This window comes from Spodoptera frugiperda, chromosome 31 (assembly GCF_023101765.2).
Source record: "Spodoptera frugiperda isolate SF20-4 chromosome 31, AGI-APGP_CSIRO_Sfru_2.0, whole genome shotgun sequence".
NCBI classification, from domain to species: Eukaryota; Metazoa; Arthropoda; class Insecta; order Lepidoptera; family Noctuidae; genus Spodoptera; species Spodoptera frugiperda.
Window position 1 is genome coordinate 4,962,815 of NC_064242.1, and position 21,730 is coordinate 4,984,544.

The following is a 21,730-nucleotide window of genomic DNA, read 5'->3' on the forward strand; positions in this document are numbered from 1 at the left end:
AATCCCAATGTGGACACACAATGTTCATTAGTCCAATAGCAACAATTTGCTCTGAACTGTAATCAATTGCCACATTATAACTGAATGCAGCTTTGTGGGGATTAAACACAACATTTCTATCTTGATATCGATTCAGTTTAAGTTCATTTCGCGCTTCGCGATGCTCATCAGTTTGATTTGCTTTTATATTTCTTTGACTTGCCGTATTTCGAGTTCTGCGGCCTAAGCTTGTACGTCTGGTTGGTAGCATTGTTAAAAACGAAATTCCAACTGAAAATAAAAAGCTCTCATACATTTTCTGCATAACCGTGTATACCAAATTGTAGTATTGTGTAGTCACCAAAAGTTACTAAAAATCAATAATGAAGATGTGAACTTACCTTGATTAACAAACACTTATTAGCAAATAAAAATCTTCTTAATCTTTAAAACTCGAAGAAATATTAAGATAATCTCTCAGAAATATTGAAAAATATACATTTAATTTTGCATATTTTAAAAAACGCGCAATGCGAATGTCAATGTCATTCACACCAATAGACTATATTGAAAGAGCATCGTTTGTTCGAAACGTGAATAGAAACTGTAATTTACACAAAATAAATTTCTGAACACACGCGTGTTGATAATAATTTGTCATTATTTCTGAACGCACGCATAATTAATATTTGAGGAATTTCTATTAATGCTTAATGCACTATCAACATTTTCAATAGATTAAAAAAAATACAGACAATTGTTTATTCACCCTTTTCATAGTTTATGCATAAATGTCAATCATTATTTACAGAATTTGAATTTAGAAACAACAAATATTTGACATGTACAAATGAAAATTTATCGAATCTAGCTTTTACCCGCGACTTCGTCTGCGTAGTGGTGTTAGTGGTCAAAATGCTGCCGTATGTCATCTAAAATGTGAATTACTTGAGAATATGTTACTGTTAGCATTTTTAAAGATATGTATTCCAAAGAAACCACGACCGCCGATTCATCATTTTATAATCATGATGAAAAGTAGCCAAGGTTATCTATATTATTATCCTTTAATTTCCTATATATTGCCTATCAATAAAAAAATACATTGTTTCGTTGTTATATTCCAAAAAAAAAACATTCGTGCAAGCGTAACCTCAACACAAACAGGATTACTTTCGCATTCATAACATTTTGTAGTAGGGATATTGGCGATTTAAATAAGTATATTATGTGTATTTAAATAAGAATCGAACGCGAGTGAAGCCACAGGCAACGTATTAACGAAAATGACGAATTTTCAAGCAAACATTAATCTCCTCTATCAAGCATTCTACGCCTTCTACCCTTTTTATTAAAAAGTAGCCTATGTTCTTTCACTCCTAATTAAGGGTCCAAATACAAAAATTCACTGTTACAGCTTTAAAAATGACGAATTTCCATATGACCATTTATCCCCTATGTTTACCTATTCTCCGCTATTTTTTTGCAATAAAAAGTATCAAGTAAGGTCTATTCTATCTCAGAACCAAATTTCATCAAAATCGGTTCACTGGTTTAGGCGTGAAAGCGTAATTACAGACAGACAGAGTTACTTTCGCATTCATAATATTAGTAGAGATTCTGTGCTCCAACGCACACTTATCCAATAGCATTTGTTTTTTAGTATCCAATAGCATTTATCCAATATGAACTTTATCCAATAGCAATAAAGCTCAAATTGACTCTACGTATTAGTTAGAAAACGTTTGTATGGGATAAAGAAAAGGGCTGTTTTTAGGGCTTTTCCGTCAATTATTTGATATTTTCTCGCCGTAAAAACCATCCTTGAACTTCGACGAATATAACAAAAAAAGAATTGGCCAAATTGGTCCAGGCGTTCTCGAGTTATGCGCTTACCAACACTTTTAGCGATTCATTTTTATATATAAGAAGATTAAGGAAAGAGTTCCCCAGGGTGATATCTTAGGACCTACTTTTAGACAAAGTACTTTCCCTGAGATTGCAGCGTTGCATCATAATTTGCTAGTAATATATACTATAATATTATAAAGCTGAAGAGTTTGTTTGATTGATTGTTTGTTTGTTTGTTTGAACGCGCTAATCTCCCGAACTACTGATCCGATTTGAATAATTCTTTTTGTGTTGGATAGCGCATTTATCGAGGAAGGTTATAGGCTATAATACATCACGCTATGACCAATAGGGGCCAAGCAGAGCGGGTGAAACCGCGCGGAAGTAGCTAGTTAACTAATAATCACGGTTTACTCATGTAAATTAGTAGGCTGCGCGACGTCGCCGCTTCTGCGTACGCTGATCATGATCAAGAGTCCCTCTGTGACTCGAAACTAGTAGAGCTTTTCTCTATTCATTTACGTGGGTAAAATATTTTTATTATGTTATACACGACCTCCATCTTTACAGATGTTTTCCATTTATTGTGTATTTAACAAAATTTTTCTTGCATCTTCAATCCCAATCCATACTCTGTTTCCATATTGCCAAAAAAAATATTTGAGATTTTATGCCAATTTGGGGGTCTTTATCCTGTCACGACTAAAAATGAATAATAAATAAATAAAATGCCAGCAAAGAAAATTAAAATTCATTCAATAAATAGTTTATAAATAAATGTTGAATCGAATTTTTCGTACTATACCTACCAAGTTACTTACCTTTTCAGGTACACATATTTGCAAGATTTAACAGACAAATATGCTGTAGCGGGAACATTAAGAAATAGGGCTCGGCAAGAAGAAGCACACGAGCAATGGAGAACCATATATAATGTTAATTATCCTGCTTCGTATAAATTCCCGGAGCATGACATTGCTGTTCTGGTAAGTTCTGCAAATATCGTTTGAACTTAAAAGTTATACGGGATATTTCGTCTTCTTCTTCTTCTTTAAAAAACGTTGCCCCACATTAGGATTTTCTCCTGTGTCGTGGGTGCGTTTACAAACACACAAGTTCACATACACATCATGACACCCAGACCCGAAACAACAATTTGTGGATCACACAAAGAGTTGCTCCGTGCGGGAATCGAACCCGCTACCCGTTGCGCGGCAGCCAGTTGCCCAGCCACCGCACCAACCGTGCAGCCGATTTATCATGTTTATTCGTTTTTGTGACTTTCCGATATTTCTGTACTGTTGCAAGCGCCATGACTGCGGTGGAAATCTTAAGAGTTCGTAAGGCTAGTTAGTAGTGACCATGTCAGTTTAAAAAAAGTTGTGCACGTGGTTATTCTTCATATAATCACGCCATTATTTTTAAGAAATCTATGACACTTACTAGTTTAGATTTATACAGAGAAAAGAGACGTAGAAATACGCAATACGCATATCGTAATGATAAGATATTTTTTCTTAAAATCGATAAACTCCTAATATTACTTTGCCTGACACTTAACGCCACTCATTGCTCGTCAGACTACTTGTGACCTGAAAGTATGCCTAGTTTGTAGACAGACACAAGCTCCCTTTTTATTACATGGGTCAACTAACATAGCTTGTAAAAGTGTTACATTGTATACACCTACCTCAACCAAAGGAGAATAAAATACTTCATGGATGTACGTTGTTTGTTTCAGTTCGTATTTCCTTACACTTTAAACGATTTAGTGAAACCGATCAAAATAGCAAAGACATATGAAAATTATGAAGGTTACTGCTTGGTATCAGGGTATGGTGAAGTTTCCAATCAGGTGAACTATCATAGTATTACTTATTTTTATAGTAAATGTTACATTAGCTTCAATTCCCAATTCTCCCAGATTCAAAAACGAACGTGTAGCAAAGAACCCTCTGTAAAGGAGTGAGGTGTAAGCTCATTGAAAAGTTGACCAGTCCATAAAGTGTACAGTGAAGTTTCATATTTACGTAGCTAGCACACTAGACTATCATTAGTCAAAGAGTTCTTTACTCAAATGCCTTCTACATGGTCGAGTCAATAGTCGACGATGGAGTTGATGTACAAATTGGCCAGCTGATATTTGGTCGATGTCAACGACGTAGATCGAGAGCACATTTCTATAATCCGACCTTAATCCAATTTCTCTGCATCAGTCTACACTTTTCCCAGAAGGATTGCCAATAGTCAGAAGGAGTGACACGTCTGCCACAACCTTCCAAGCCGCTGCAACTCCTGTAAGTCAGGATCTGCAGTAGATACAACCATGAAAACACTTAAGTCAGCCAGGGATATGAATAACTGGCCTGGATCCCGAAACGAGATAAAATATAATTATAATTTTCGGTTGTTGGACAATGCCCAATGACATGTGTGCAGTCAAGTACATAGTTAGCCATGTAGCGAAACATGAATAATAAAACATGTTTCAGGTTACATCCGACACCTTAATGAAGGCATACGTGTTAATTCTTGCAAATAATAAATGCCCTCGCGTCACTCAATATAGAGATCTCGAATATAACATATGCACATCAGCCATTGGAACAGACATCGGGAGGGTTAGTACAACTTCTTTATTGTAATCGTCGTGGTGATACATTGTATGCGTCTCAAGCGAGGTGGTACGGATCCTAAACCTAGGAAGTACCTGAGGAACCTAGCAATTTAGATATAATATATCGAAATATATCGTATCGTATATATTATGTACTTTCTACGTTTATTTACTTCTTGTTTCAATAACCTTAATCTAAAATTGATTAACGGCCCCCGCCCACGGTGACTTTTTGTAGCAATGTGCAGTAGCAATGCTAGCTAACGCAGGACATCGCGCCTGATCTATATGGAATTAAAACGTCAAAAGATATAAGAGATTTAACTAGTGCCTCTTTATTTGACCATACTTCTCTTTTTTTCTTCACAGGGAGATTCAGGAAGCCCTTTAGTCTGCACAAAGACAAACGCTGACTCGAGTAAAAGTAATATTTTGGTTGGTATTGCAAGTGGCGCATACCCTGGCCAAAATGCTTTCTTCACGAGAGTGTCGGCGTATACGGATTATATTCATGGATGTGCGAAAATTAACGAAAGTTCTTTTTTAATTATCTGTACTTTTACATTAATACAAAATTGCATTGGTTTGCTGAGTTTTGATTTATTAGTTTTTAATGTTCTTTAAATTTATTTAAATAGATATCCTTTATTTAATTATTTATCATAGCTATGGATAAATAAATTCAACATCATTGCTTCCTCTATTCTTATTATACTATTTTATTTTCTTTTTTATAATATAATCCGGCACCAGCCGATCACCTGATGGTAAACAATCGGCGCCACCCACACTTGAAACACCAGAGACGTTACAAGTGCGATACCGGCCTATTGAGGGATAAGAATTTAAGGGTTGTTTAGAAATCGGGGGTGGAAAGATTGCGAAACACCACGCAAGAGTTCGTTTCACGTCAGTTTTCTATGAGGCCATAGTATCACTCCGGTCGAGTCAGCCCATTCGTACCGAAGCATGGCTCTCCCACAATCTATAACTCTTGAAACTTACTTTAAAACTTACCATAAAGACAAACTTTATCTCAATCTTATTTCTCTATAGGTATGATCTAAAAACTAAAACAAACAGAAGTCAAAGAATAAAGTCATGATTGATGTATAATTTGACAGTCATGACAGTTTAGGTAAATCATATTTCAGTAACGGTTATCAAAATCTCATGTTTTACAAATTTTTGTTATGTATACTAATGTTCACAAAAGAATGTTTTACAAACGATGTAAATTCCAACGTATCAGCTGACATGATCAAGATGGGAGAACAGATGGAGTTGGGGACTTGGGTCCCTCGAGTTGTCAACGGCTATCCAGCCAAGTTAGGAGATGTTCCGTATCAAGTACGCATTCCTCAACCATCATTTATACTCCCAGTGACCCCAAAAGCACTAATGATATATTTTCCATACAATTACAGATAGCTATAAAATTTTTAGTGAATCGTGCAAGAAACTTATACATGACCATTTGTGGTGCTACGTTAGTTGCTCCCAATAAAATGATAACAGCTGCTCACTGCTTTGAAGAACGGGGGATAAGTAACTGTCATAAGCTTTTCTATCCAGGGTATAATTTTACTATGTATTCAAAACTGTAAATTACAGGTAACCTCAAATAAGGAGGTTCTCAGTTTGACCTGTATGTACGCCATTATCTCGCATTGGGTTGAACCGATTTTGATGCAGTTTCCAGCATAATATTTTCAGACTTAGGAGAAGGCTTTTAGGATTACATCTAATTTTAAAAAAATGGAGGCGGTAAAGAAAACGTAATGCGGTTCCCTTTTTTTAAAAAAGTGGTTTGGTTTGCATTGCAAGCGCTGCAATTATATCAAAGATACCTGCATTAATGTTAACATTATTTCACACATACTTAACGAGGCAAGACGAGCACTATCCCTACTGAGAATTCAACTCCTACGAAAATCGGAGGACAAATGATAAATATTTACTTAACCCAGAGCTAACAAGGTAAACCACAATCATAACCAGTCCACTGCTGGACTGCTGGACTATGAGAGACTCTGATTGGCCGGCTTGAATAAACCAACCAATCAGTGTTCGATCACTTTAAACGTAAAGCAAACTGATAATAAGGGTACTGACTCACATTTACACTAAGCATGGTGTTTTTATAGACAAGCCAGTTCTGGTTCACTGAAACACAGATATGCGGTTGCTGGAAACCTATTGAACATAGCAAAATATTCTGCGTCCGACAGTGACGGTCAATGGCGAGCATTGAACCGAGTGATTTATCCGAAAAACTATGTGTTTCCAAAACATGACATAGCCGTTGCTGTAAGTATACCTACTTAAAGCCTCGTCCACTAGGAACATTTGTCGAGCGACATGTCGCTCATTTGGAGTGACAGTGGCACAAGTGCAAATCAGTTAATTTTACATTTTTAATTTTACTACGCCATGTTTAAGATTTTTTAGGAACACTAATGAAGATTCTTAACTCGCCAAAATGGAATATTACAACAAGGTCTTTTGGCCCTCTACCGGCTTTTTTTTAAACTTACAAATGTGGCGCTTTCACTCCCTAACGTCCATGATTATGGGGATAATTTTGGTATAATTTGCAGTCTATCAATATCAATTGTCGCTCCAATTGAGCGATGTGTCCCCAAAAATATCGGGCGATGTCGAAACTGCACAGCCAACATTGTTGCGGCAATGTCGTCCGAAATCGCCCGATGTCTAAACTATTCCTTAGTAACGATTTTGTTCCGAAAACAATTGTTAAGGACTGGGTTAAGTACTCATTAAATGACTCTGAGTACAGCGGTTAGTGTAGTAAATTAATATGCATAGGTAATTGTTATTTTTATAAACAATGTATATCTGTGTAACTTCATGCAAATTCAATATGTATTTTCCAGTTTTCAAAAGCTCCCTTCACATATAATGCTCACGTTGGTCCAATACCATATGCTAAAAGGCATACTGATTATAACGGTAAGTGTTTGGTCTCCGGCTATGGAAGAACAGGACAAGCAGCAAAGGTATGAACCATTTTTTTTTTAACAAATCTATCAACATTTTCTCAACACAGGTGTCATGGGTGTGTTTACAAACATACAATTTCACATACACATCACACCGAGACCAGAAACAACAATCTGATGATCATACAAAGAGTTGTTCCGCGGGAATCAAAGCTGCGACCCAGTTGCCCAGCCAGTGTATCAACTGTGCAAGCAATTATAATAGTGTTATTTGTAATGGCTAAATAGAGGTAGTTTAAAATCAAGAGATGAACATAGAATTTTTTATCCAAATATTACTCGAAAGTCCTACGGGAACGAGAAAAATGCTGAGAACAGCACGTTCAAACAAACAATTAAACTCTTTAGCTTTAAATATAAGTAATCTATACTATACTAATATTATAAAGCTGAAGAGTTTGTTTGTTTGTTTGAACGCGCTAATCTTTGAAACTACTGGTCCGAATTGAATAATTCTTTTTGTGTTGGATAGTGCATTTATCGAGGAAGGTTATAGGCTATAAAACATCCCGCTATAACCAATAGGAGCCGAGCAGAACGGGTGAAACCGCGCGGAAGTAGCTAGTTAGTAATAATAGCCAGCTGTCCCATTACATTTAGATTAAAATTGTTCAACGGGCCTCTGCGAATTGGCTTCGACTCCTCATACGCCTTTGCAAAGGTCCGGGGCCATGTGGTCCCGTGAATGGAATCGAACAAACATTATAGATAGTATAAATAGGAAAGACACTGAATTTATGTTCTCATTTGTATTTTGATTATAGGATATAACTAAAATACTTCTATTGGCGAATTTGGACATCATGCGTAATGAAATGTGCAGTAAGGTGCATAGCAGACGTATGGATCTATTTGTATGCACCTATTCTTCGGTCACTGACATCGGAATGGTTCATTTTATTTTTAAACAATAAAATAGATAGTATGTTTTCACGTAGTATTAAATCTAATCTAATCTAATCTTTTGATCTAAGATCCGATATAACTACGTCATAAATGTAGTTTATTATATAAAATTCTCGTGTGTCAGTTTTCGTTGCCAAACTCCTCCGAAACGGCTTCACCGATTTTGATGACATTTTTTGTGTTTATCCGGTATCTATGAGAATCGGCCAATATCTATTTTTCATCCCCCTAAATGTTAGGGGTAGTACAACCCAATTTTTTTTATTTTCCGCGGACGAAATCGCGGGCAGAAGCTAGTAGTTTAATAAAAATCAGAAAAAAGGGCCAAGTATTTATTAGGTAATATTTTTTTAATAATTTTTAATGAACTTGTCGAGTAACTTTTATTCACAGATCGGTGAAGGTTCGATGTTATATCGGATTCTTTGTTTTGGACCCCTTTTTTAAGGGGGAAATATCGGGGAGTTGTTTTAATTCAATTACTTTGTATTCTACTACTTTTAAGGGTTTTTTGAATTTTTTTTTTTTTTATTTCGTGTAGAACAGTGAACGAGCCACGGATCACCTAATGGTAAGCAATCGGTGTTGCCTATGCACAATCTGACTTCAGAATAGTGACAAGTGTGTTACCGGCCTTTTAGGGATTTATGATTAGCTGGGAAAGTTTTTATGACACATTAATCTATTTTTTTTTTTTCGTTTCCAGGGTGATGATGGTGGTCCTCTCATATGTAAAAATACAGGTGATCCGAATGAAAGTACCAAAGGAGTGTTAGTTGGTGTCGTCAGCGGCCACGCTAGTGGAAAAGGATCATTCTTCACTAGAGTTTCTAAATACTATGGTTTTGTAAATAAGGGTTCTATATCAGTTTTTGGCTTATCACTCTACCTGGATATATTTCTTACTATAACAATAGCGAAAATATACAAAACATTTTTATACTGACGAGTTTTAATTTTACTATCCCGTATTGAGCTCTTGTCCTAACAACATCCTACTTATTTTTGATTGATTCAATAAGTGCCGATTCAGTTACAAACAGTCCTTTTTGACTTCTTCATTTGTTCCTATCCTACTACTAGTATCAAAAATGCGAAAGTTTGTATGTTTGTTTGTTTGTTACTCCTTCACGAAAACGTGGGCCATATAACTCCAATATAGTCCAATAAATTGCACACCGAATATCACTCCTCAGATAAAGATCAAATGTCCTTGAATCAACGAGCATACGGATCACAAGCGATCAGCGCCGCCCATGGACACCCGCAATATCAGTGGAGTCACAGGTGCATTCCAAAGAGATATAAAACACAAAATGTCCAAACAAGTACGTTGAAAAGGTATTTTTCTTAACGTCCTACCTTTCAAAGAACAATGTACTCTTTAGAGCGTTTACAACAGAGTTTCTATAACAAAAGAGTATGATGAAGCATAAAGCATGAAGTATAAAAGAAAATACACACAAACATTATGACATTTCAAATTATAAGTTTCCAATTCAGCAATAGGTATTTCATGTTTTTAAAATGTTTGTTTGGTATCGTATTATACTTAACAGAATCATTTGCACAGAATGAATTGGCTATAAATTCAGTAAATGAGACAAGTGCTGTGATATCAGGTCCAAATAAAGAAGTTTGGTTCCCACGTGTGATCAATGGCATTCCAGCTAAATTAGGGGATGTTCCTTACCAGGTATCGAATTTCCATAAAGATAGCTATAAAACTACAGGATCAGCTAATCTATTCGACCATAAATACATTGTGGCAGGCTCAGTAGTTCATAACACAATGAAATTTGCTCTTCTGCAGAGATTGTCTTCAAAGATCTGGAATACAGGAACAGATATAGGATAAAGTAGACTTTGGCTTTCATATAATAGTCGTAGTTATGTTAATAAATAAATACTTAAATCTGTATAAGTGGTAAACAGTAATTAGATCTGAAGATCGAGCTTATCATTGAGGCCACTGTGGACCGTAGTGGACCTAAACACTGATGAAATCCATAGTTTTTCAATTTTCCTTATTCAACGGCGTGGGGTAATCAGATTGTATAATATATATAGAAGTTTTGTATTATTGTTAGTAACTTTTATACCTTATTGCTTTAAAAACAACTACCATATTTCAGGTGTCTTTAAAGAAACTAATGAAAGACGGTTTTTACATGACTTTTTGTGGAGGAGCCATAATTAGTGAAAAAAAGGTTCTAAGTGCTGCCCATTGCTTTGTGGAAAATGTACAAAGAAACGTTTCACTAGAAGGGTTAATATTCTTATTTATTTTACGTTGGTTTATTCATCTAGATTAAAGTAAAAGTAAAAATTGAGACATTTTATATTGTATTTGAAGGAAATATTATTTTATTATCATTGATGGCTTCATGCAATGAAGCAACAATGTGTACAATATATCATCATCTGCATCCTTCCGCAACCTAGGCCAATTTACTAAGCAGATCTTTTAATATTTTTACGATATAGATACGAGTAACAATTTTCACCTGAATATTTTTTCAAAACACCTATTACTAAACTATCCTTTTTTTAGGTTCATTGATAATATGTTGCTGATGGACAAATGTGCTGTCGCTGGCTGTCTACTGAATAAAGTCAATCACACTAATGACAATGATCAAGCACAATGGAGGAAGCTAGCAGGCGTCAGATATCCCAAAAATTTCAGCTTTCCCAATTATGACATAGCAGTTGTGGTGAGTATTTTGTAAATGAAGTCTATTCAATTCAATTGTAAAAGAAGTTATTGTGAAATAAGTCGTGTATTATTAATAACTAGTGGTCGCCTAGTGGTCGAAATTCGACCATATACGATTTAATTTACAATACCACTTAACATACGTTCAAGGATAATTTTTATTTAACTCAAACTCAAACAAACTCTTTTATAAAACTCTATTCATATGAGACGTCAGAATATCATCGCAATATCTATTGATTTGGACGTTTTGTCAAATACGATCAGATACTATGCATGTGTGTGTAATGTTTTATTTATTGATTTAATGTACTTTATAAGCATTATTTTTGAAAAATATTAGCGTTCCGCGCTTCTCCTACACATAAACTATAAGTGTACCAAATTTTATGCTCCTACGTCCGCGCAATTTTCGTAAAAAGCGGTCCAAAGTTTTTGCATCACGTATTAATATAAGATGTATATTTGAACGTTTAGTTACCATTAAAAAGTCTTTTCTATGTGCTGATACTGATAAATCTATTCTTCTTCTCCACTTCACAAAAAAATCGATTGCCAATTTAACTTGATCAATACTGCGCATAAGTTATCTGCCTCATGATCTGGTTTCCTCTACTTTTCGCTGTATGACTAATGATCTTCTCATAATTTTCCAGAGAATCGAGTTTTCTATGAAATATTACTACATCATCTTCTCGCTCTCCTGCTTTTCATAATATGGCTTTGCTAAATTTTATGGTGTTGTTTGTTCCCCATTGTGTAACACTAAACAAAATGTTTTTTTTTTCAGTATCTTTGTACCCCATTTATTTATACTGACTACGTGGCTCCGATTCCGATTGCATCAAAAGAAATGGATTATAATGGCACGTGTTTGGCCTCTGGGTATGGAAGAACAAGCCATACTGAAAAGGTATTAATTTGTACTTTAACTTCAAGTAGAATAGAGGCAGCTTTCTCATGGAATTCAACACGTTTCCTAATGAAAATACTTAGAATAAGAGTTTTAACCGTTCTTCGAAATTTAGCTGGAGTTTGGAAAATGCTAGAAGTAACACTCTTTGCTAGTTACGTATAATAATCTCATGTAATAGCGTCTTGCGGCAAGACTCTTGCCATACCATTCCGATGTCCACTCCAGACTCTTAACTCAATCCTAAAAATGCATCGACAATCACCGCTCGCCAGTTCAATAAACATTCACGATGACTCGTTATTAAGGCATAGTCTCATTTCCAACACTTTTACCGACCTTGATTTTCAATATTGTATGTCTTCTATGTATACATACAAAATTAATAATTTAGGTAATTATTTTTCAGGATGCCATAAGTAATATTCTATTACTAGCACATTTGGAACTGGACAAACGAGCGGCGTGCTCTATATCGCAATTAGGTGACAACGACAGTTTCGTGTGTATTAATATACAAGGCTCAGATGTTGCAAAGGTTCGTCAAATATTACTTTTCGTCCGCACATTTAACAGAAAACGAGTAACAATGTGCTCTGAAAAATATGGTCTCCAACTTACTTACCAAATATGACTTGCCCTTAGAATACAAAAAGACCCCTCTAGGTATGCCACAAAACTAACACTGAGGAATGGAAACTAAACTATTTGCTGATTATTACGTTTGTGGCTACTTGGGACGAGATTTTTTCAATAGTAGATATACTTCTAATGGCTAATGAAGATGATGATGTATATAAATCCCTAATCAAAATTTTTCGTTTCCAGGGTGATTCTGGGGGTCCTCTAGTATGCAAAAATACAGGTGATCCAAATGAAAAAGAAAATGGAGTATTAGTTGGTGTCGTCAGCGGCCACATCAGAGAACGAGGATCATTCTTCTCTAGAGTTTCCAAATACTATGATTTCGTAACGGACGATCCTGCATTGGATTCCTTCTCAAACATACCTTCATACACTTCTTTACACAGCTCATCCCCCTCTTACTCCCTGGATACATTTAACTCTATAACAATAGTGATAATATACAACATATTTTTATTCTGATGTGTTTTAATTAACCGACTTCCCAAAAAGGAGGTTATCAATTCGTTTGTATGTTTAATTTGTGCGTATGTTACGCGATTTCTCTGGTGTTTGTGGACGGATTTTGATGATTCATTCTTTATTGGAAATGTTATACTCTCGAGGTTTGTATACGTCTTATTTGGTGAGAATGAAAAACCCATTTCCACCAAATCAACACCTGATTCATCAGTCTGTGATAAAAAGAGTATAGCAAGCATAGAGAAGAAAGTATAAAGAAAATATTGAATATAGACCATTGACATCTAGCTCATATATGTCAATGATACAGACGAATATGACATTTCTTATCATTCGTGTTCAAATTAATAGTATTTCATGCTTTTAAAATGTTTGTTTTGCATCGTTCTTTACATAACAGAATGCTTTACGCTGAACGAAACAAGTACAAATTCAGTAAATACATCTGAGACTAATACCGTCACACTTGGTCCGAATAAAGATGCATGGGTTCCTCGTGTAATAAATGGAGTTCCAGCTAAATCAGGAGACGTTCCTTATCAGGTATTATAATATAATTTAATGAGAGATAAAGATACACCTACTGTATTAGCGAATGAACTCGACCTTGTAGCATTTGTCGCCCTGAAAACATCTTGTGGCCCAAATGAGGTTATGAAAACTTCTATAAGTGAACATTGTCTTCAAAAATCTGAAATAAGTGTAGATAAAAATGCCTTTGGACAAGTACATAAAGTCATATAAATGGCTAGAGTGCTGTTAACACATTGAACGCTGTGGTGGTCACCGGTGACCGACGTTTTTTTTTTTTTTTTTATTGTTAAATGGGCCGACGTTTGGCCGTTATCTCACCTGATGGTAAGTGATGATGCGGCCTACGATAGAGCACGTCTGTCCATAAGCAACCTACGTTAGCGGAGGATTTGCCTTCAACAGTTTTCTATTGGCAGTCAAAGACTTAATAAAATTCATAAGTCTTCATATTCAACGGTATTAGGCAATGAGATGACTGAATAATCGTTAAAAGTTTATCACCTACATTCCGTCTTACTTCTTAAGATTAACTTGTATTATGCAGGTCTCCTTGAAGAAACAGTTGGAAGGCGATATCTACATGTCTTTTTGTGGTGGAGCCATAATCAAAGAAAAGAAGGTTCTATCTGCTGCCCATTGCTTTGTGGAAAACATGCTAAGTAACACGTCACAGGCAGGGTAGTACTTTTTACTAAACATTGATTAAAAGCATAATTAATCATATTTGTAACTTAGGTAACTTGGTAGAATTGTACGAAGAGGTAAGCACTTAACTATTCGAAGTGCTAATGAGAACAAACAAAGTAATAAAATAGTAGTATTTTCAAATCTACATTTTGAAAAAAACGTTATTTAAACTCTTGGAGTAAAAAAATCGACATAACAACTCCACGTATATAATCAGGGATATTTTACCTGCAGACATTTGCAAAGTTAAAAATGAATTGTAACATTTCACGACATAGAGAAACAGCTTGATGTAAAAAAAAAATCAATGATCTCAATTTAGATCTACATATCTATTTTTAGAATAATATATGAAAATTTACTGGAGGACAAATATGCTGTTGCTGGCTCTATACTAAGTAAAGACAAATACACTGCTAATAACGATCAAGCGCAATGGAGGACACTAGAAAGGGTCAGATATCCCGAAGAATTCAAGTTTCCCAATTATGACATAGCAGTTATTGTGAGTATTTTATACCATAACTAGCTGGCCCGGCAAACTTCTTACTGCCTCCAACATATTTTTCTCATCCTTTAAACGTTCCCAGGATCTGCACAAATAATTCAACACCAAAATTTGCCAAATCAGTACAGCAGTTGTCGAGTTTTAGCGAGACTAACGAACAGCAATTGATTTTTATATATATAGATGTGCAGAATTTCGGGACTTGAAAATCCATTCATAATACCTTCCTACTTACTTACTTACTTACTTTCTTACTTATAATTATGGAATTTTAATTAAGATGTTCAATAGTGGTAGAAAATGTGACAAATGTAGGAAATAACGATTCTAAAATATTTAATTACTAGCTTCTGGAGCTTTACCCGAAAACAAAAACCTATGTGTTAATGCAAACCATAATCTATCCTTGTTCCGAATTTCATCCCGATCCGTTAGCCGTATGAGGTGATTGAATAACAAACACACAAACTTTCTCATTTATAAAATTATAAGTATGCATGAATCATCAGAAAGAGTAATGTAGCCTGGTCAAAATAGACGAAATTAAGACGCAACCAGCCAGTAGACATAATTCGCATAAAACTGAAAATTTACATAGGCGTCAAGTATGGTATACGGTATAATACGTATGTAAGATCTGTAGCAACTGGCATTCCATTGTCTCTGCCTACCCCAACGGAGGACAAGCGTGAATACAGTGAGGTTACGTATGTATTAAAGTAAGATTGTTGAGTCAAGGATGTATCTACTGACTCTTGGAAAGACAAAGTCATTAACTTTGTTGTGTATGGCTCTTTATTAGTGATTGCGAAACACCATCTTAATCGCAACATTTTTATTACTACGAAGGATAAGAGGTTTTCTACAAAGTATTAAGTCCCGAGTCATAAACTATAATTTTTCTTACATCATGCCTAAGATTTATTACTACTTTTGTGCACTTAATAAAATGAAACGGCTTTATTTTGTTGCAGTATCTACATAGACCATTTATTTATACTAAGTACGTAGCACCAATTCCGATTCCGTCAAAAGATTTGGATCGTCATGGCAATTGTTGGGTCTCGGGGTACGGAAGAACAAGTCATACAAAAAAGGTAAAAGTAGATTTATTTCAAGAAGAATAGGGACAGCTTCTTGATTGTTTTTATTTTCTTTTGGAAGTGCTAATAACAAGAAGTTTACTTACTTTTGAATAGCCGTGCAAGAACGAATCAGTCAATGTCTTAGTTTTCGATATACGTCGTGACGGCCTGGAGGTATCGAAACCTACCAACGGACGTACCATTGTGACTTTTCCGTTCCGTTATACTTACGTACTTTCTAAGATTATTTAGACACCACTGACTAACGGTGAAGGAAAACATCGTGAGGAAACCTGGGCTTGAAATCACCAACCCGCATTGAGCAAGCGTGGTGTTTAATGTTCAAACCTTCGAGAAAAGAGGCCTCTGGTTAGCAGTGGCCACTTGGTAGTAGACTGTTAATGTGTAATCCTTATACATATAATTAATGATGTATTATTTTCTAGGATGCGATTAGTTATATTCTCCAATTAGCACAGATGGAACTGATTAAGCAGTCGACGTGCTCTAAACTGCAATTAAGTGACAACGACGGTTTTCTCTGCACTAATGTACATACTTCAGATGTTGCAAAGGTTCGATAGATATATTACCTTCCTCATTACATGGTTTATTAGTATCGTTTATTATTTGTGGTGATGGGAATGTTGAATTAATACTATTTTTACCAGAAGAAAAAACCTTGAAATGTATAAGTACGACAACATTACGGCACGTAATGCTGTTGTTCAATGTTTCACCATTTGTGTTATAAGTCCCATGTAATACCCCTATTGCTATAAATATACTGGGCACAATTCCAGACTCTGTGCTATCACTGAGAAATTTTCGAAAAGCCGAAATAAGCCCAGTAATACTTTGCCCGACAATGTAGAAATTGCTTATGAAAATCTTGAATCATCAGAAATCTACACTACAGCTAAAATATTTGTTTTGCAGGGAGATTCTGGCGGTCCTCTAGTATGTAAGAATATAGGTGATCCAAATGAAAATAACAAAGGAGTATTGGTTGGTGTCATCAGCGGCCACGTGACGTCATCTTATTCATTCTTCACTAGAGTTTCCAAATACCTCGATTTCATAAAAGATGACTTTGTTTCCTTCGTAGTAAAAAAACCAGTAAAGAAACCACCACCTCGTAAACGCAAAAAAAATTCTACTGCGTGCATTCGAAAACCTTTATATCCACTTCTCGTTTTACCGTTTGTACATACTTACATAAATACCTAAACATCTTGCTTTTGACCAATGGGGATACTTAGATAGAATCTACAGAGCCTTACCTAATAAGATCCTTAGAAAATGATGTGTACACGACGCCGGCTGCCAACGTGCCGCTACCAAAGTTGTAGACAAACCTTTACGATGCCTATTTGTTAAGAGAGATCTTAGACAAATCTGAAAGTATGTGTTCGTTGCGTATATTGTGTTAGAAAATAAATTTTGCAATTGAAATTACAATTGATTCAGTGTATGTTTTTTTTTTTTTGTCGACATTCGTTATTATTACAGAAATATATTGTATTTAATTCATTCATGTGTTTTATTCTAAGATCTTTACCTTGAACTTTACAATGACACAACGTAAAAGAAACTCGTACTACTGGTCTCTCAGAACTACATGTAGTTTTGTTTTATCTCAAACAGAGAGAAAAGCAACTATTGAAACTTTTTCTCGAAGATCTATGGAATCTATGGTATTCATCTTCCACCGTTAAAGGTTTCCACCAAGCAAATACTTTCATGCAAGTACAATACACAGATTATATTTAGCTATCTATTATGACATTTAGTACTACACATTTTTGACATTTACAGTTACAAAAATAAACACGTTTCTTTAATGATTTGAAGACTCGCTTGCGATTCAAGAGCAAAAACAATGTCATGATTATCAAATTTTTATTATATTTCATAATTTTGTATCCAGAAAATTGTTACGCAGATGAAAATGCGACATATGATGATGATGAATTTTTCCCATATCCAGAATACTTTTATGAAGAAGACGATTTGAAATTTGATGATAAGATATGGGTCCCTCGTGTAGTGGATGGTGAACCGGCTAAATTAGGAGAAATTCCTTATCAGGTACTAAAGGTGTCAGTGAATGATGTAGAATGGTGATGATTAATACTCATTGTAGTATAACACACTTTTGATTAATGTTTTGTTCGCTCTAATAACTAAATCCCAGGGATTAGATTTCTATATACAGGGGTAGAATAAATAGATAATAATAGTGTCTAATAGTTTTAAATCTTATTTGGTAGATAATGTAGATGCCATAATGCGGTTGTCCAAGTAAACAGGTGTAGATAGGTTATAAGCGCTCAGAAAGTGATACATTAAAATGTGGAGAGGTGGCAACGTGCTTGTAGTGTGGTACTGCATGTTTGGAAAATAGAGAGGGGTGTGGTTTGTAACATCTTACGCTCTCCGTTTAGTGTCACGCATTATGAAGAGAAATCCAGTTATGACATCTCCTCTTTATATTTGCTTCATGTATCTACATTCTGGAGTAAAAATTTCCTTAGTGATAATTTGTACAAAAATAAGAAGCTAGCGTAAAAAGATCCTCAATATAACATGGAATCAATTACTATCACAGGTATCACTGAAAAAATTAAAGAAAGATGGACTTTATAGAAGTTTTTGCGGTGCATCGATAATTGGAGAAAAGAAGATACTTACTGCTGCACATTGCTTCTTGGGAAATAAACGTTTGTCTGCAGTCTATCTGTCAGGGTAATAACAGTTCTTTGTAAAAAGTTAAAATTTACCCTAAGTGTGCTGTTCCACCAGAGATGTGCATTGCTATGTTGATGCGTTGCGGTTGTCTTCCACCAATAATATTCATTGGGACACATAGCTTAACACTGGTGGAAACGGACTCATCTAAGCTATGTTTTTATATGAAAAGGTGCGTGCTATGGATAGCTTCCCTACTATCGATACATTGCATACTTGAGCTGTGCATTTTTCTCACACACCTACATAGCTTAGTATCAGTGGAAACGGTCACATAATTTCTCAACTTAGCTATTACATCTCCGTAGCATAGCTACATAGCACATCTCTGGCGAAAAAGCACCTTTATCCTTAACCACTTTTCTGCCAGTAGAAGAGGCACAATAGAAAATACATTGTGTCTCGCGTAGTTCCGTGTTCCGGATACCATGGATTAAGTACTTAAGCAGTTATTTATTAGATGGTGATATTTTTCTTTTATGGAGGAGGTAAACGAGCAGACAGATCATTATACACGATTAGTATGTGTAATCCCAGGTCGCAGGGAGACGCTAGATGCAGGTCGCTTCCAACCGTCCTATCTGAAAGTCATTGGGGGAGGCATATGTTTAGGTGTGGACATTTTGTAGCTGATATGATGATTATGATGTGAAAAGCGCGTTAAATGATGCGGATTTTTTTAAAGATGATTTGTAAAGAAATGTAACTTTCCAATCTAAAATATAATTTTGTTGCAGAACGATTGATAGAAATACTCTAAGCGACATTTACGCAGTAGCTGGTAATCTAATGAATAAAGGTAAATACAGTTTGGACAATGATTTCGGCCAGTGGAGAAGACTGTCAAGTGTGAGATACTCCACAAAATATAAAAGGCCTAAACATGACATAGCAGTTGCTGTGAGTATTTTTATAGATTCAACAGAAACGGGCTGATAATACATGTGTATAAAGAGGAATGTTCAAAATGTGAACTTGTAGCACTTGTAGCCAATGAAATAGAAGCATTGTACCTACCTACCTATATTATTTTGGGCCAACTTTGTATAAGTTTTTTTTTATCAGATAATGTAACTATCGTACAATAAAATGATATATTAGCTAAGGGTCTTCGATTGGCATAATTAGGTCCAAACATTTTTGAGTATTATCTGTTTAGCTATTACGTATTAATTTGAGTACATCATTATTCCAGTTCAAGTTAGCTGTACATAAAATCCATTAAAAACAAACCTTGTTTCAGTATTTAGATGACCCCTTCATATATAATAAATATATTGGTCCCATTCCAATTGCGACGAAAAATCAAGATTATAACAGACTATGCTTGGTTTCAGGGTACGGAAAGACAAGGAGTAACAAAAAGGTATGTATTGTACAAGTACTGTATAGTACTACAATTATTTATTTATGGATACACCAACGACATATGAATTTACTAGATATCACATATTATTTTTTTCATTAGTTTGCTATGAATTCGTCACTTATAGGTGTATACAGCACTCAATTATCACTCTTATTATTTAAGACTGAAACAGTAGATTTTCTTTACTCCGGCTACGACATAGTGCGTCGGGATCGCACGACGATCTCTGGCTACCGTAAGTGCGGGTTTGCGGACGGCGAGCAAGGGTAACTCGCCACCCGACGAGAACTAGACCCGTGCGAACGACGTCTCGGGTGCAGCGCGCGCCTCAAAGAGCCATCAGCCCACCACAGATGGGGCTCAGCTCAATAGGGTTGATACCGACCTGGAGTTGCGGACTGCCTAGCGGGTTACCGGGGCTCCGGCACGAAAAACAGGAGTAGGAACGACATGGTTTTTAGTCAGTAAGAGTCTGATACTCCCTCGGAGTTGGCACGAGGTGATTTTAGACTCGCAGTGACTAAAACCATCTCGTGCCAACTCCTGATCTATGCCGGGACCATTGTGGCTAGCCTCTCTCACGTCCACAGTTATTCCGTCTAATTATTTCTTTGCTACTATTGGTATAATAACTCACATATTCGTTCTTTTCTAGTATTCAAGTGAAATTCTTTTAAAAGCGTATTTGGAAATAATGACTTCGTACAACTGTACTAAACTATACCACTACAATATGGAAACGTTTATATGTACTGCTACACAGTTCGCAGATACTGCAAGAGTTAGTTGGTATTTTAATTTTTAAATCTTATGTAATTCAGAAATTAGTCCTTTTATAGATGTGTGTAACATCTACATAACGTAAAAATGAATTGTAGAATGTGTTGCTACGTGCAAACCTCAAGCACAGCTGGACCGATTTCGTTAATTCTTTTTTTGATAGGTTGGTTATTTAAGTATTTCTACACCAGCTTCAGTAACATACTTTCCTGTTTTTCAGGGTGATTCTGGCGGGCCTTTAGTCTGTACCAACACGAGTGATCCGAACGAAAGAGATATTGGAGTATTAGTTGGCATTGCCAGTTCAAACAGCCCAAATCGATCTTCTTTATTCGTGAGAGTCTCTAAATACTACAACTTTATAACTAGAGAAACGGTACCAGTTATTAGGTACAACAAATACGGGCAACTGCGATCTAGTTGTATTGCTCACAAATTTGACTTCTGTATGCTAATTTTGTTACCATTTGTCACCATTCAAATGTCAGTGTTGAGTTATCAATTATGCCATTTGTTATTTTACCTGGTCTAGATGGAATGGAACCCTAATTGTTAAGATAATAACGTCATTTTTCTTAACCTGAATAAATCTGATTTACAGATTCTATATTATATTTCCAGTTTAATGATTCAGTAAATTCAGAAAGTCTTTTTAATACTATATCAATCTACAGCAAAATGTTTTGTATAGACTGTACATAATAGAAGAATTTAAAAACACGTCGATGATTTTATTTCAAAATTAGATTTGTAATTTGTTACATAGAAAATTACTACTTAATTTATCTTGGGCTTTTTTTTGAGGGGGGAAAATCATCCAATTACTTCTCCCACCTTGGGCGAGGCGAGAGGGAGTGTCACTCTTACTGACTAAATACCACCCCGTTCCTTCTCCTGCTTT

At 35.5% G+C, this 21,730-nt stretch overlaps 4 protein-coding genes and 1 long non-coding RNA gene across 9 annotated transcripts; all 5 read left to right on the forward strand.

The window, feature by feature from the left end:
- Positions 1–504: 504 nt before the first annotated feature.
- On the forward strand, positions 505–4,993 carry LOC118276008 (uncharacterized). The gene is made up of 6 exons (XR_007707495.1): positions 505–585; positions 2,258–2,352; positions 2,660–2,816; positions 3,572–3,685; positions 4,323–4,451; positions 4,817–4,993. It is a non-coding gene; the product is annotated as an uncharacterized LOC118276008 (long non-coding RNA).
- Positions 4,994–5,533: 540 nt separating this feature from the next.
- Positions 5,534–9,337, forward strand: LOC118276455 (chymotrypsin A-like). 2 transcript variants are annotated; one of them, XM_035594779.1, is made up of 6 exons: positions 5,534–5,797; positions 5,875–6,023; positions 6,595–6,757; positions 7,345–7,467; positions 8,235–8,360; positions 9,083–9,337. In XM_035594779.1, the coding sequence occupies exons 1-6, from the start codon at positions 5,621–5,623 to the stop codon at positions 9,320–9,322; spliced, it is 978 nt and encodes a 325-aa protein (XP_035450672.1). In that variant the 5' UTR covers positions 5,534–5,620; the 3' UTR covers positions 9,323–9,337. The 2 variants fall into 2 exon arrangements, with proteins under 2 accessions (XP_035450672.1, XP_035450673.1); XM_035594780.1 differs by lacking the exon at positions 5,875–6,023.
- A 488-nt stretch (positions 9,338–9,825) lies between these two features.
- On the forward strand, positions 9,826–13,115 carry LOC118276007 (chymotrypsinogen 2-like). Its single transcript, XM_035594132.2, has 6 exons — positions 9,826–10,072; positions 10,512–10,645; positions 10,931–11,093; positions 11,886–12,008; positions 12,418–12,546; positions 12,837–13,115. The coding sequence occupies exons 1-6, from the start codon at positions 9,848–9,850 to the stop codon at positions 13,113–13,115; spliced, it is 1,053 nt and encodes a 350-aa protein (XP_035450025.1). The 5' UTR covers positions 9,826–9,847.
- A 289-nt stretch (positions 13,116–13,404) lies between these two features.
- LOC118276333 (plasma kallikrein-like) lies at positions 13,405–17,462 on the forward strand. Its single transcript, XM_035594602.2, has 6 exons — positions 13,405–13,658; positions 14,194–14,327; positions 14,679–14,841; positions 15,819–15,941; positions 16,376–16,504; positions 16,869–17,462. Exons 1-6 carry the CDS (start codon positions 13,473–13,475, stop codon positions 17,157–17,159), a joined length of 1,026 nt encoding a protein of 341 aa, XP_035450495.1. The 5' UTR covers positions 13,405–13,472; the 3' UTR covers positions 17,160–17,462.
- A 230-nt stretch (positions 17,463–17,692) lies between these two features.
- LOC118276343 (transmembrane protease serine 9-like) lies at positions 17,693–21,549 on the forward strand. Of its 4 annotated transcripts, none has more exons than XM_035594618.2 (6): positions 17,693–18,020; positions 18,541–18,677; positions 19,418–19,580; positions 19,924–20,046; positions 20,705–20,838; positions 21,050–21,549. In XM_035594618.2, exons 1-6 carry the CDS (start codon positions 17,817–17,819, stop codon positions 21,069–21,071), a joined length of 783 nt encoding a protein of 260 aa, XP_035450511.1. In that variant the 5' UTR covers positions 17,693–17,816; the 3' UTR covers positions 21,072–21,549. The 4 variants fall into 4 exon arrangements, 2 of the variants coding, with proteins under 2 accessions (XP_035450511.1, XP_035450510.1); XM_035594617.2 differs by having other exon boundaries at positions 17,694–18,020; positions 20,705–20,830; XR_004783657.2 differs by having other exon boundaries at positions 17,698–18,020; positions 20,018–20,046.
- Positions 21,550–21,730: the final 181 nt, after the last annotated feature.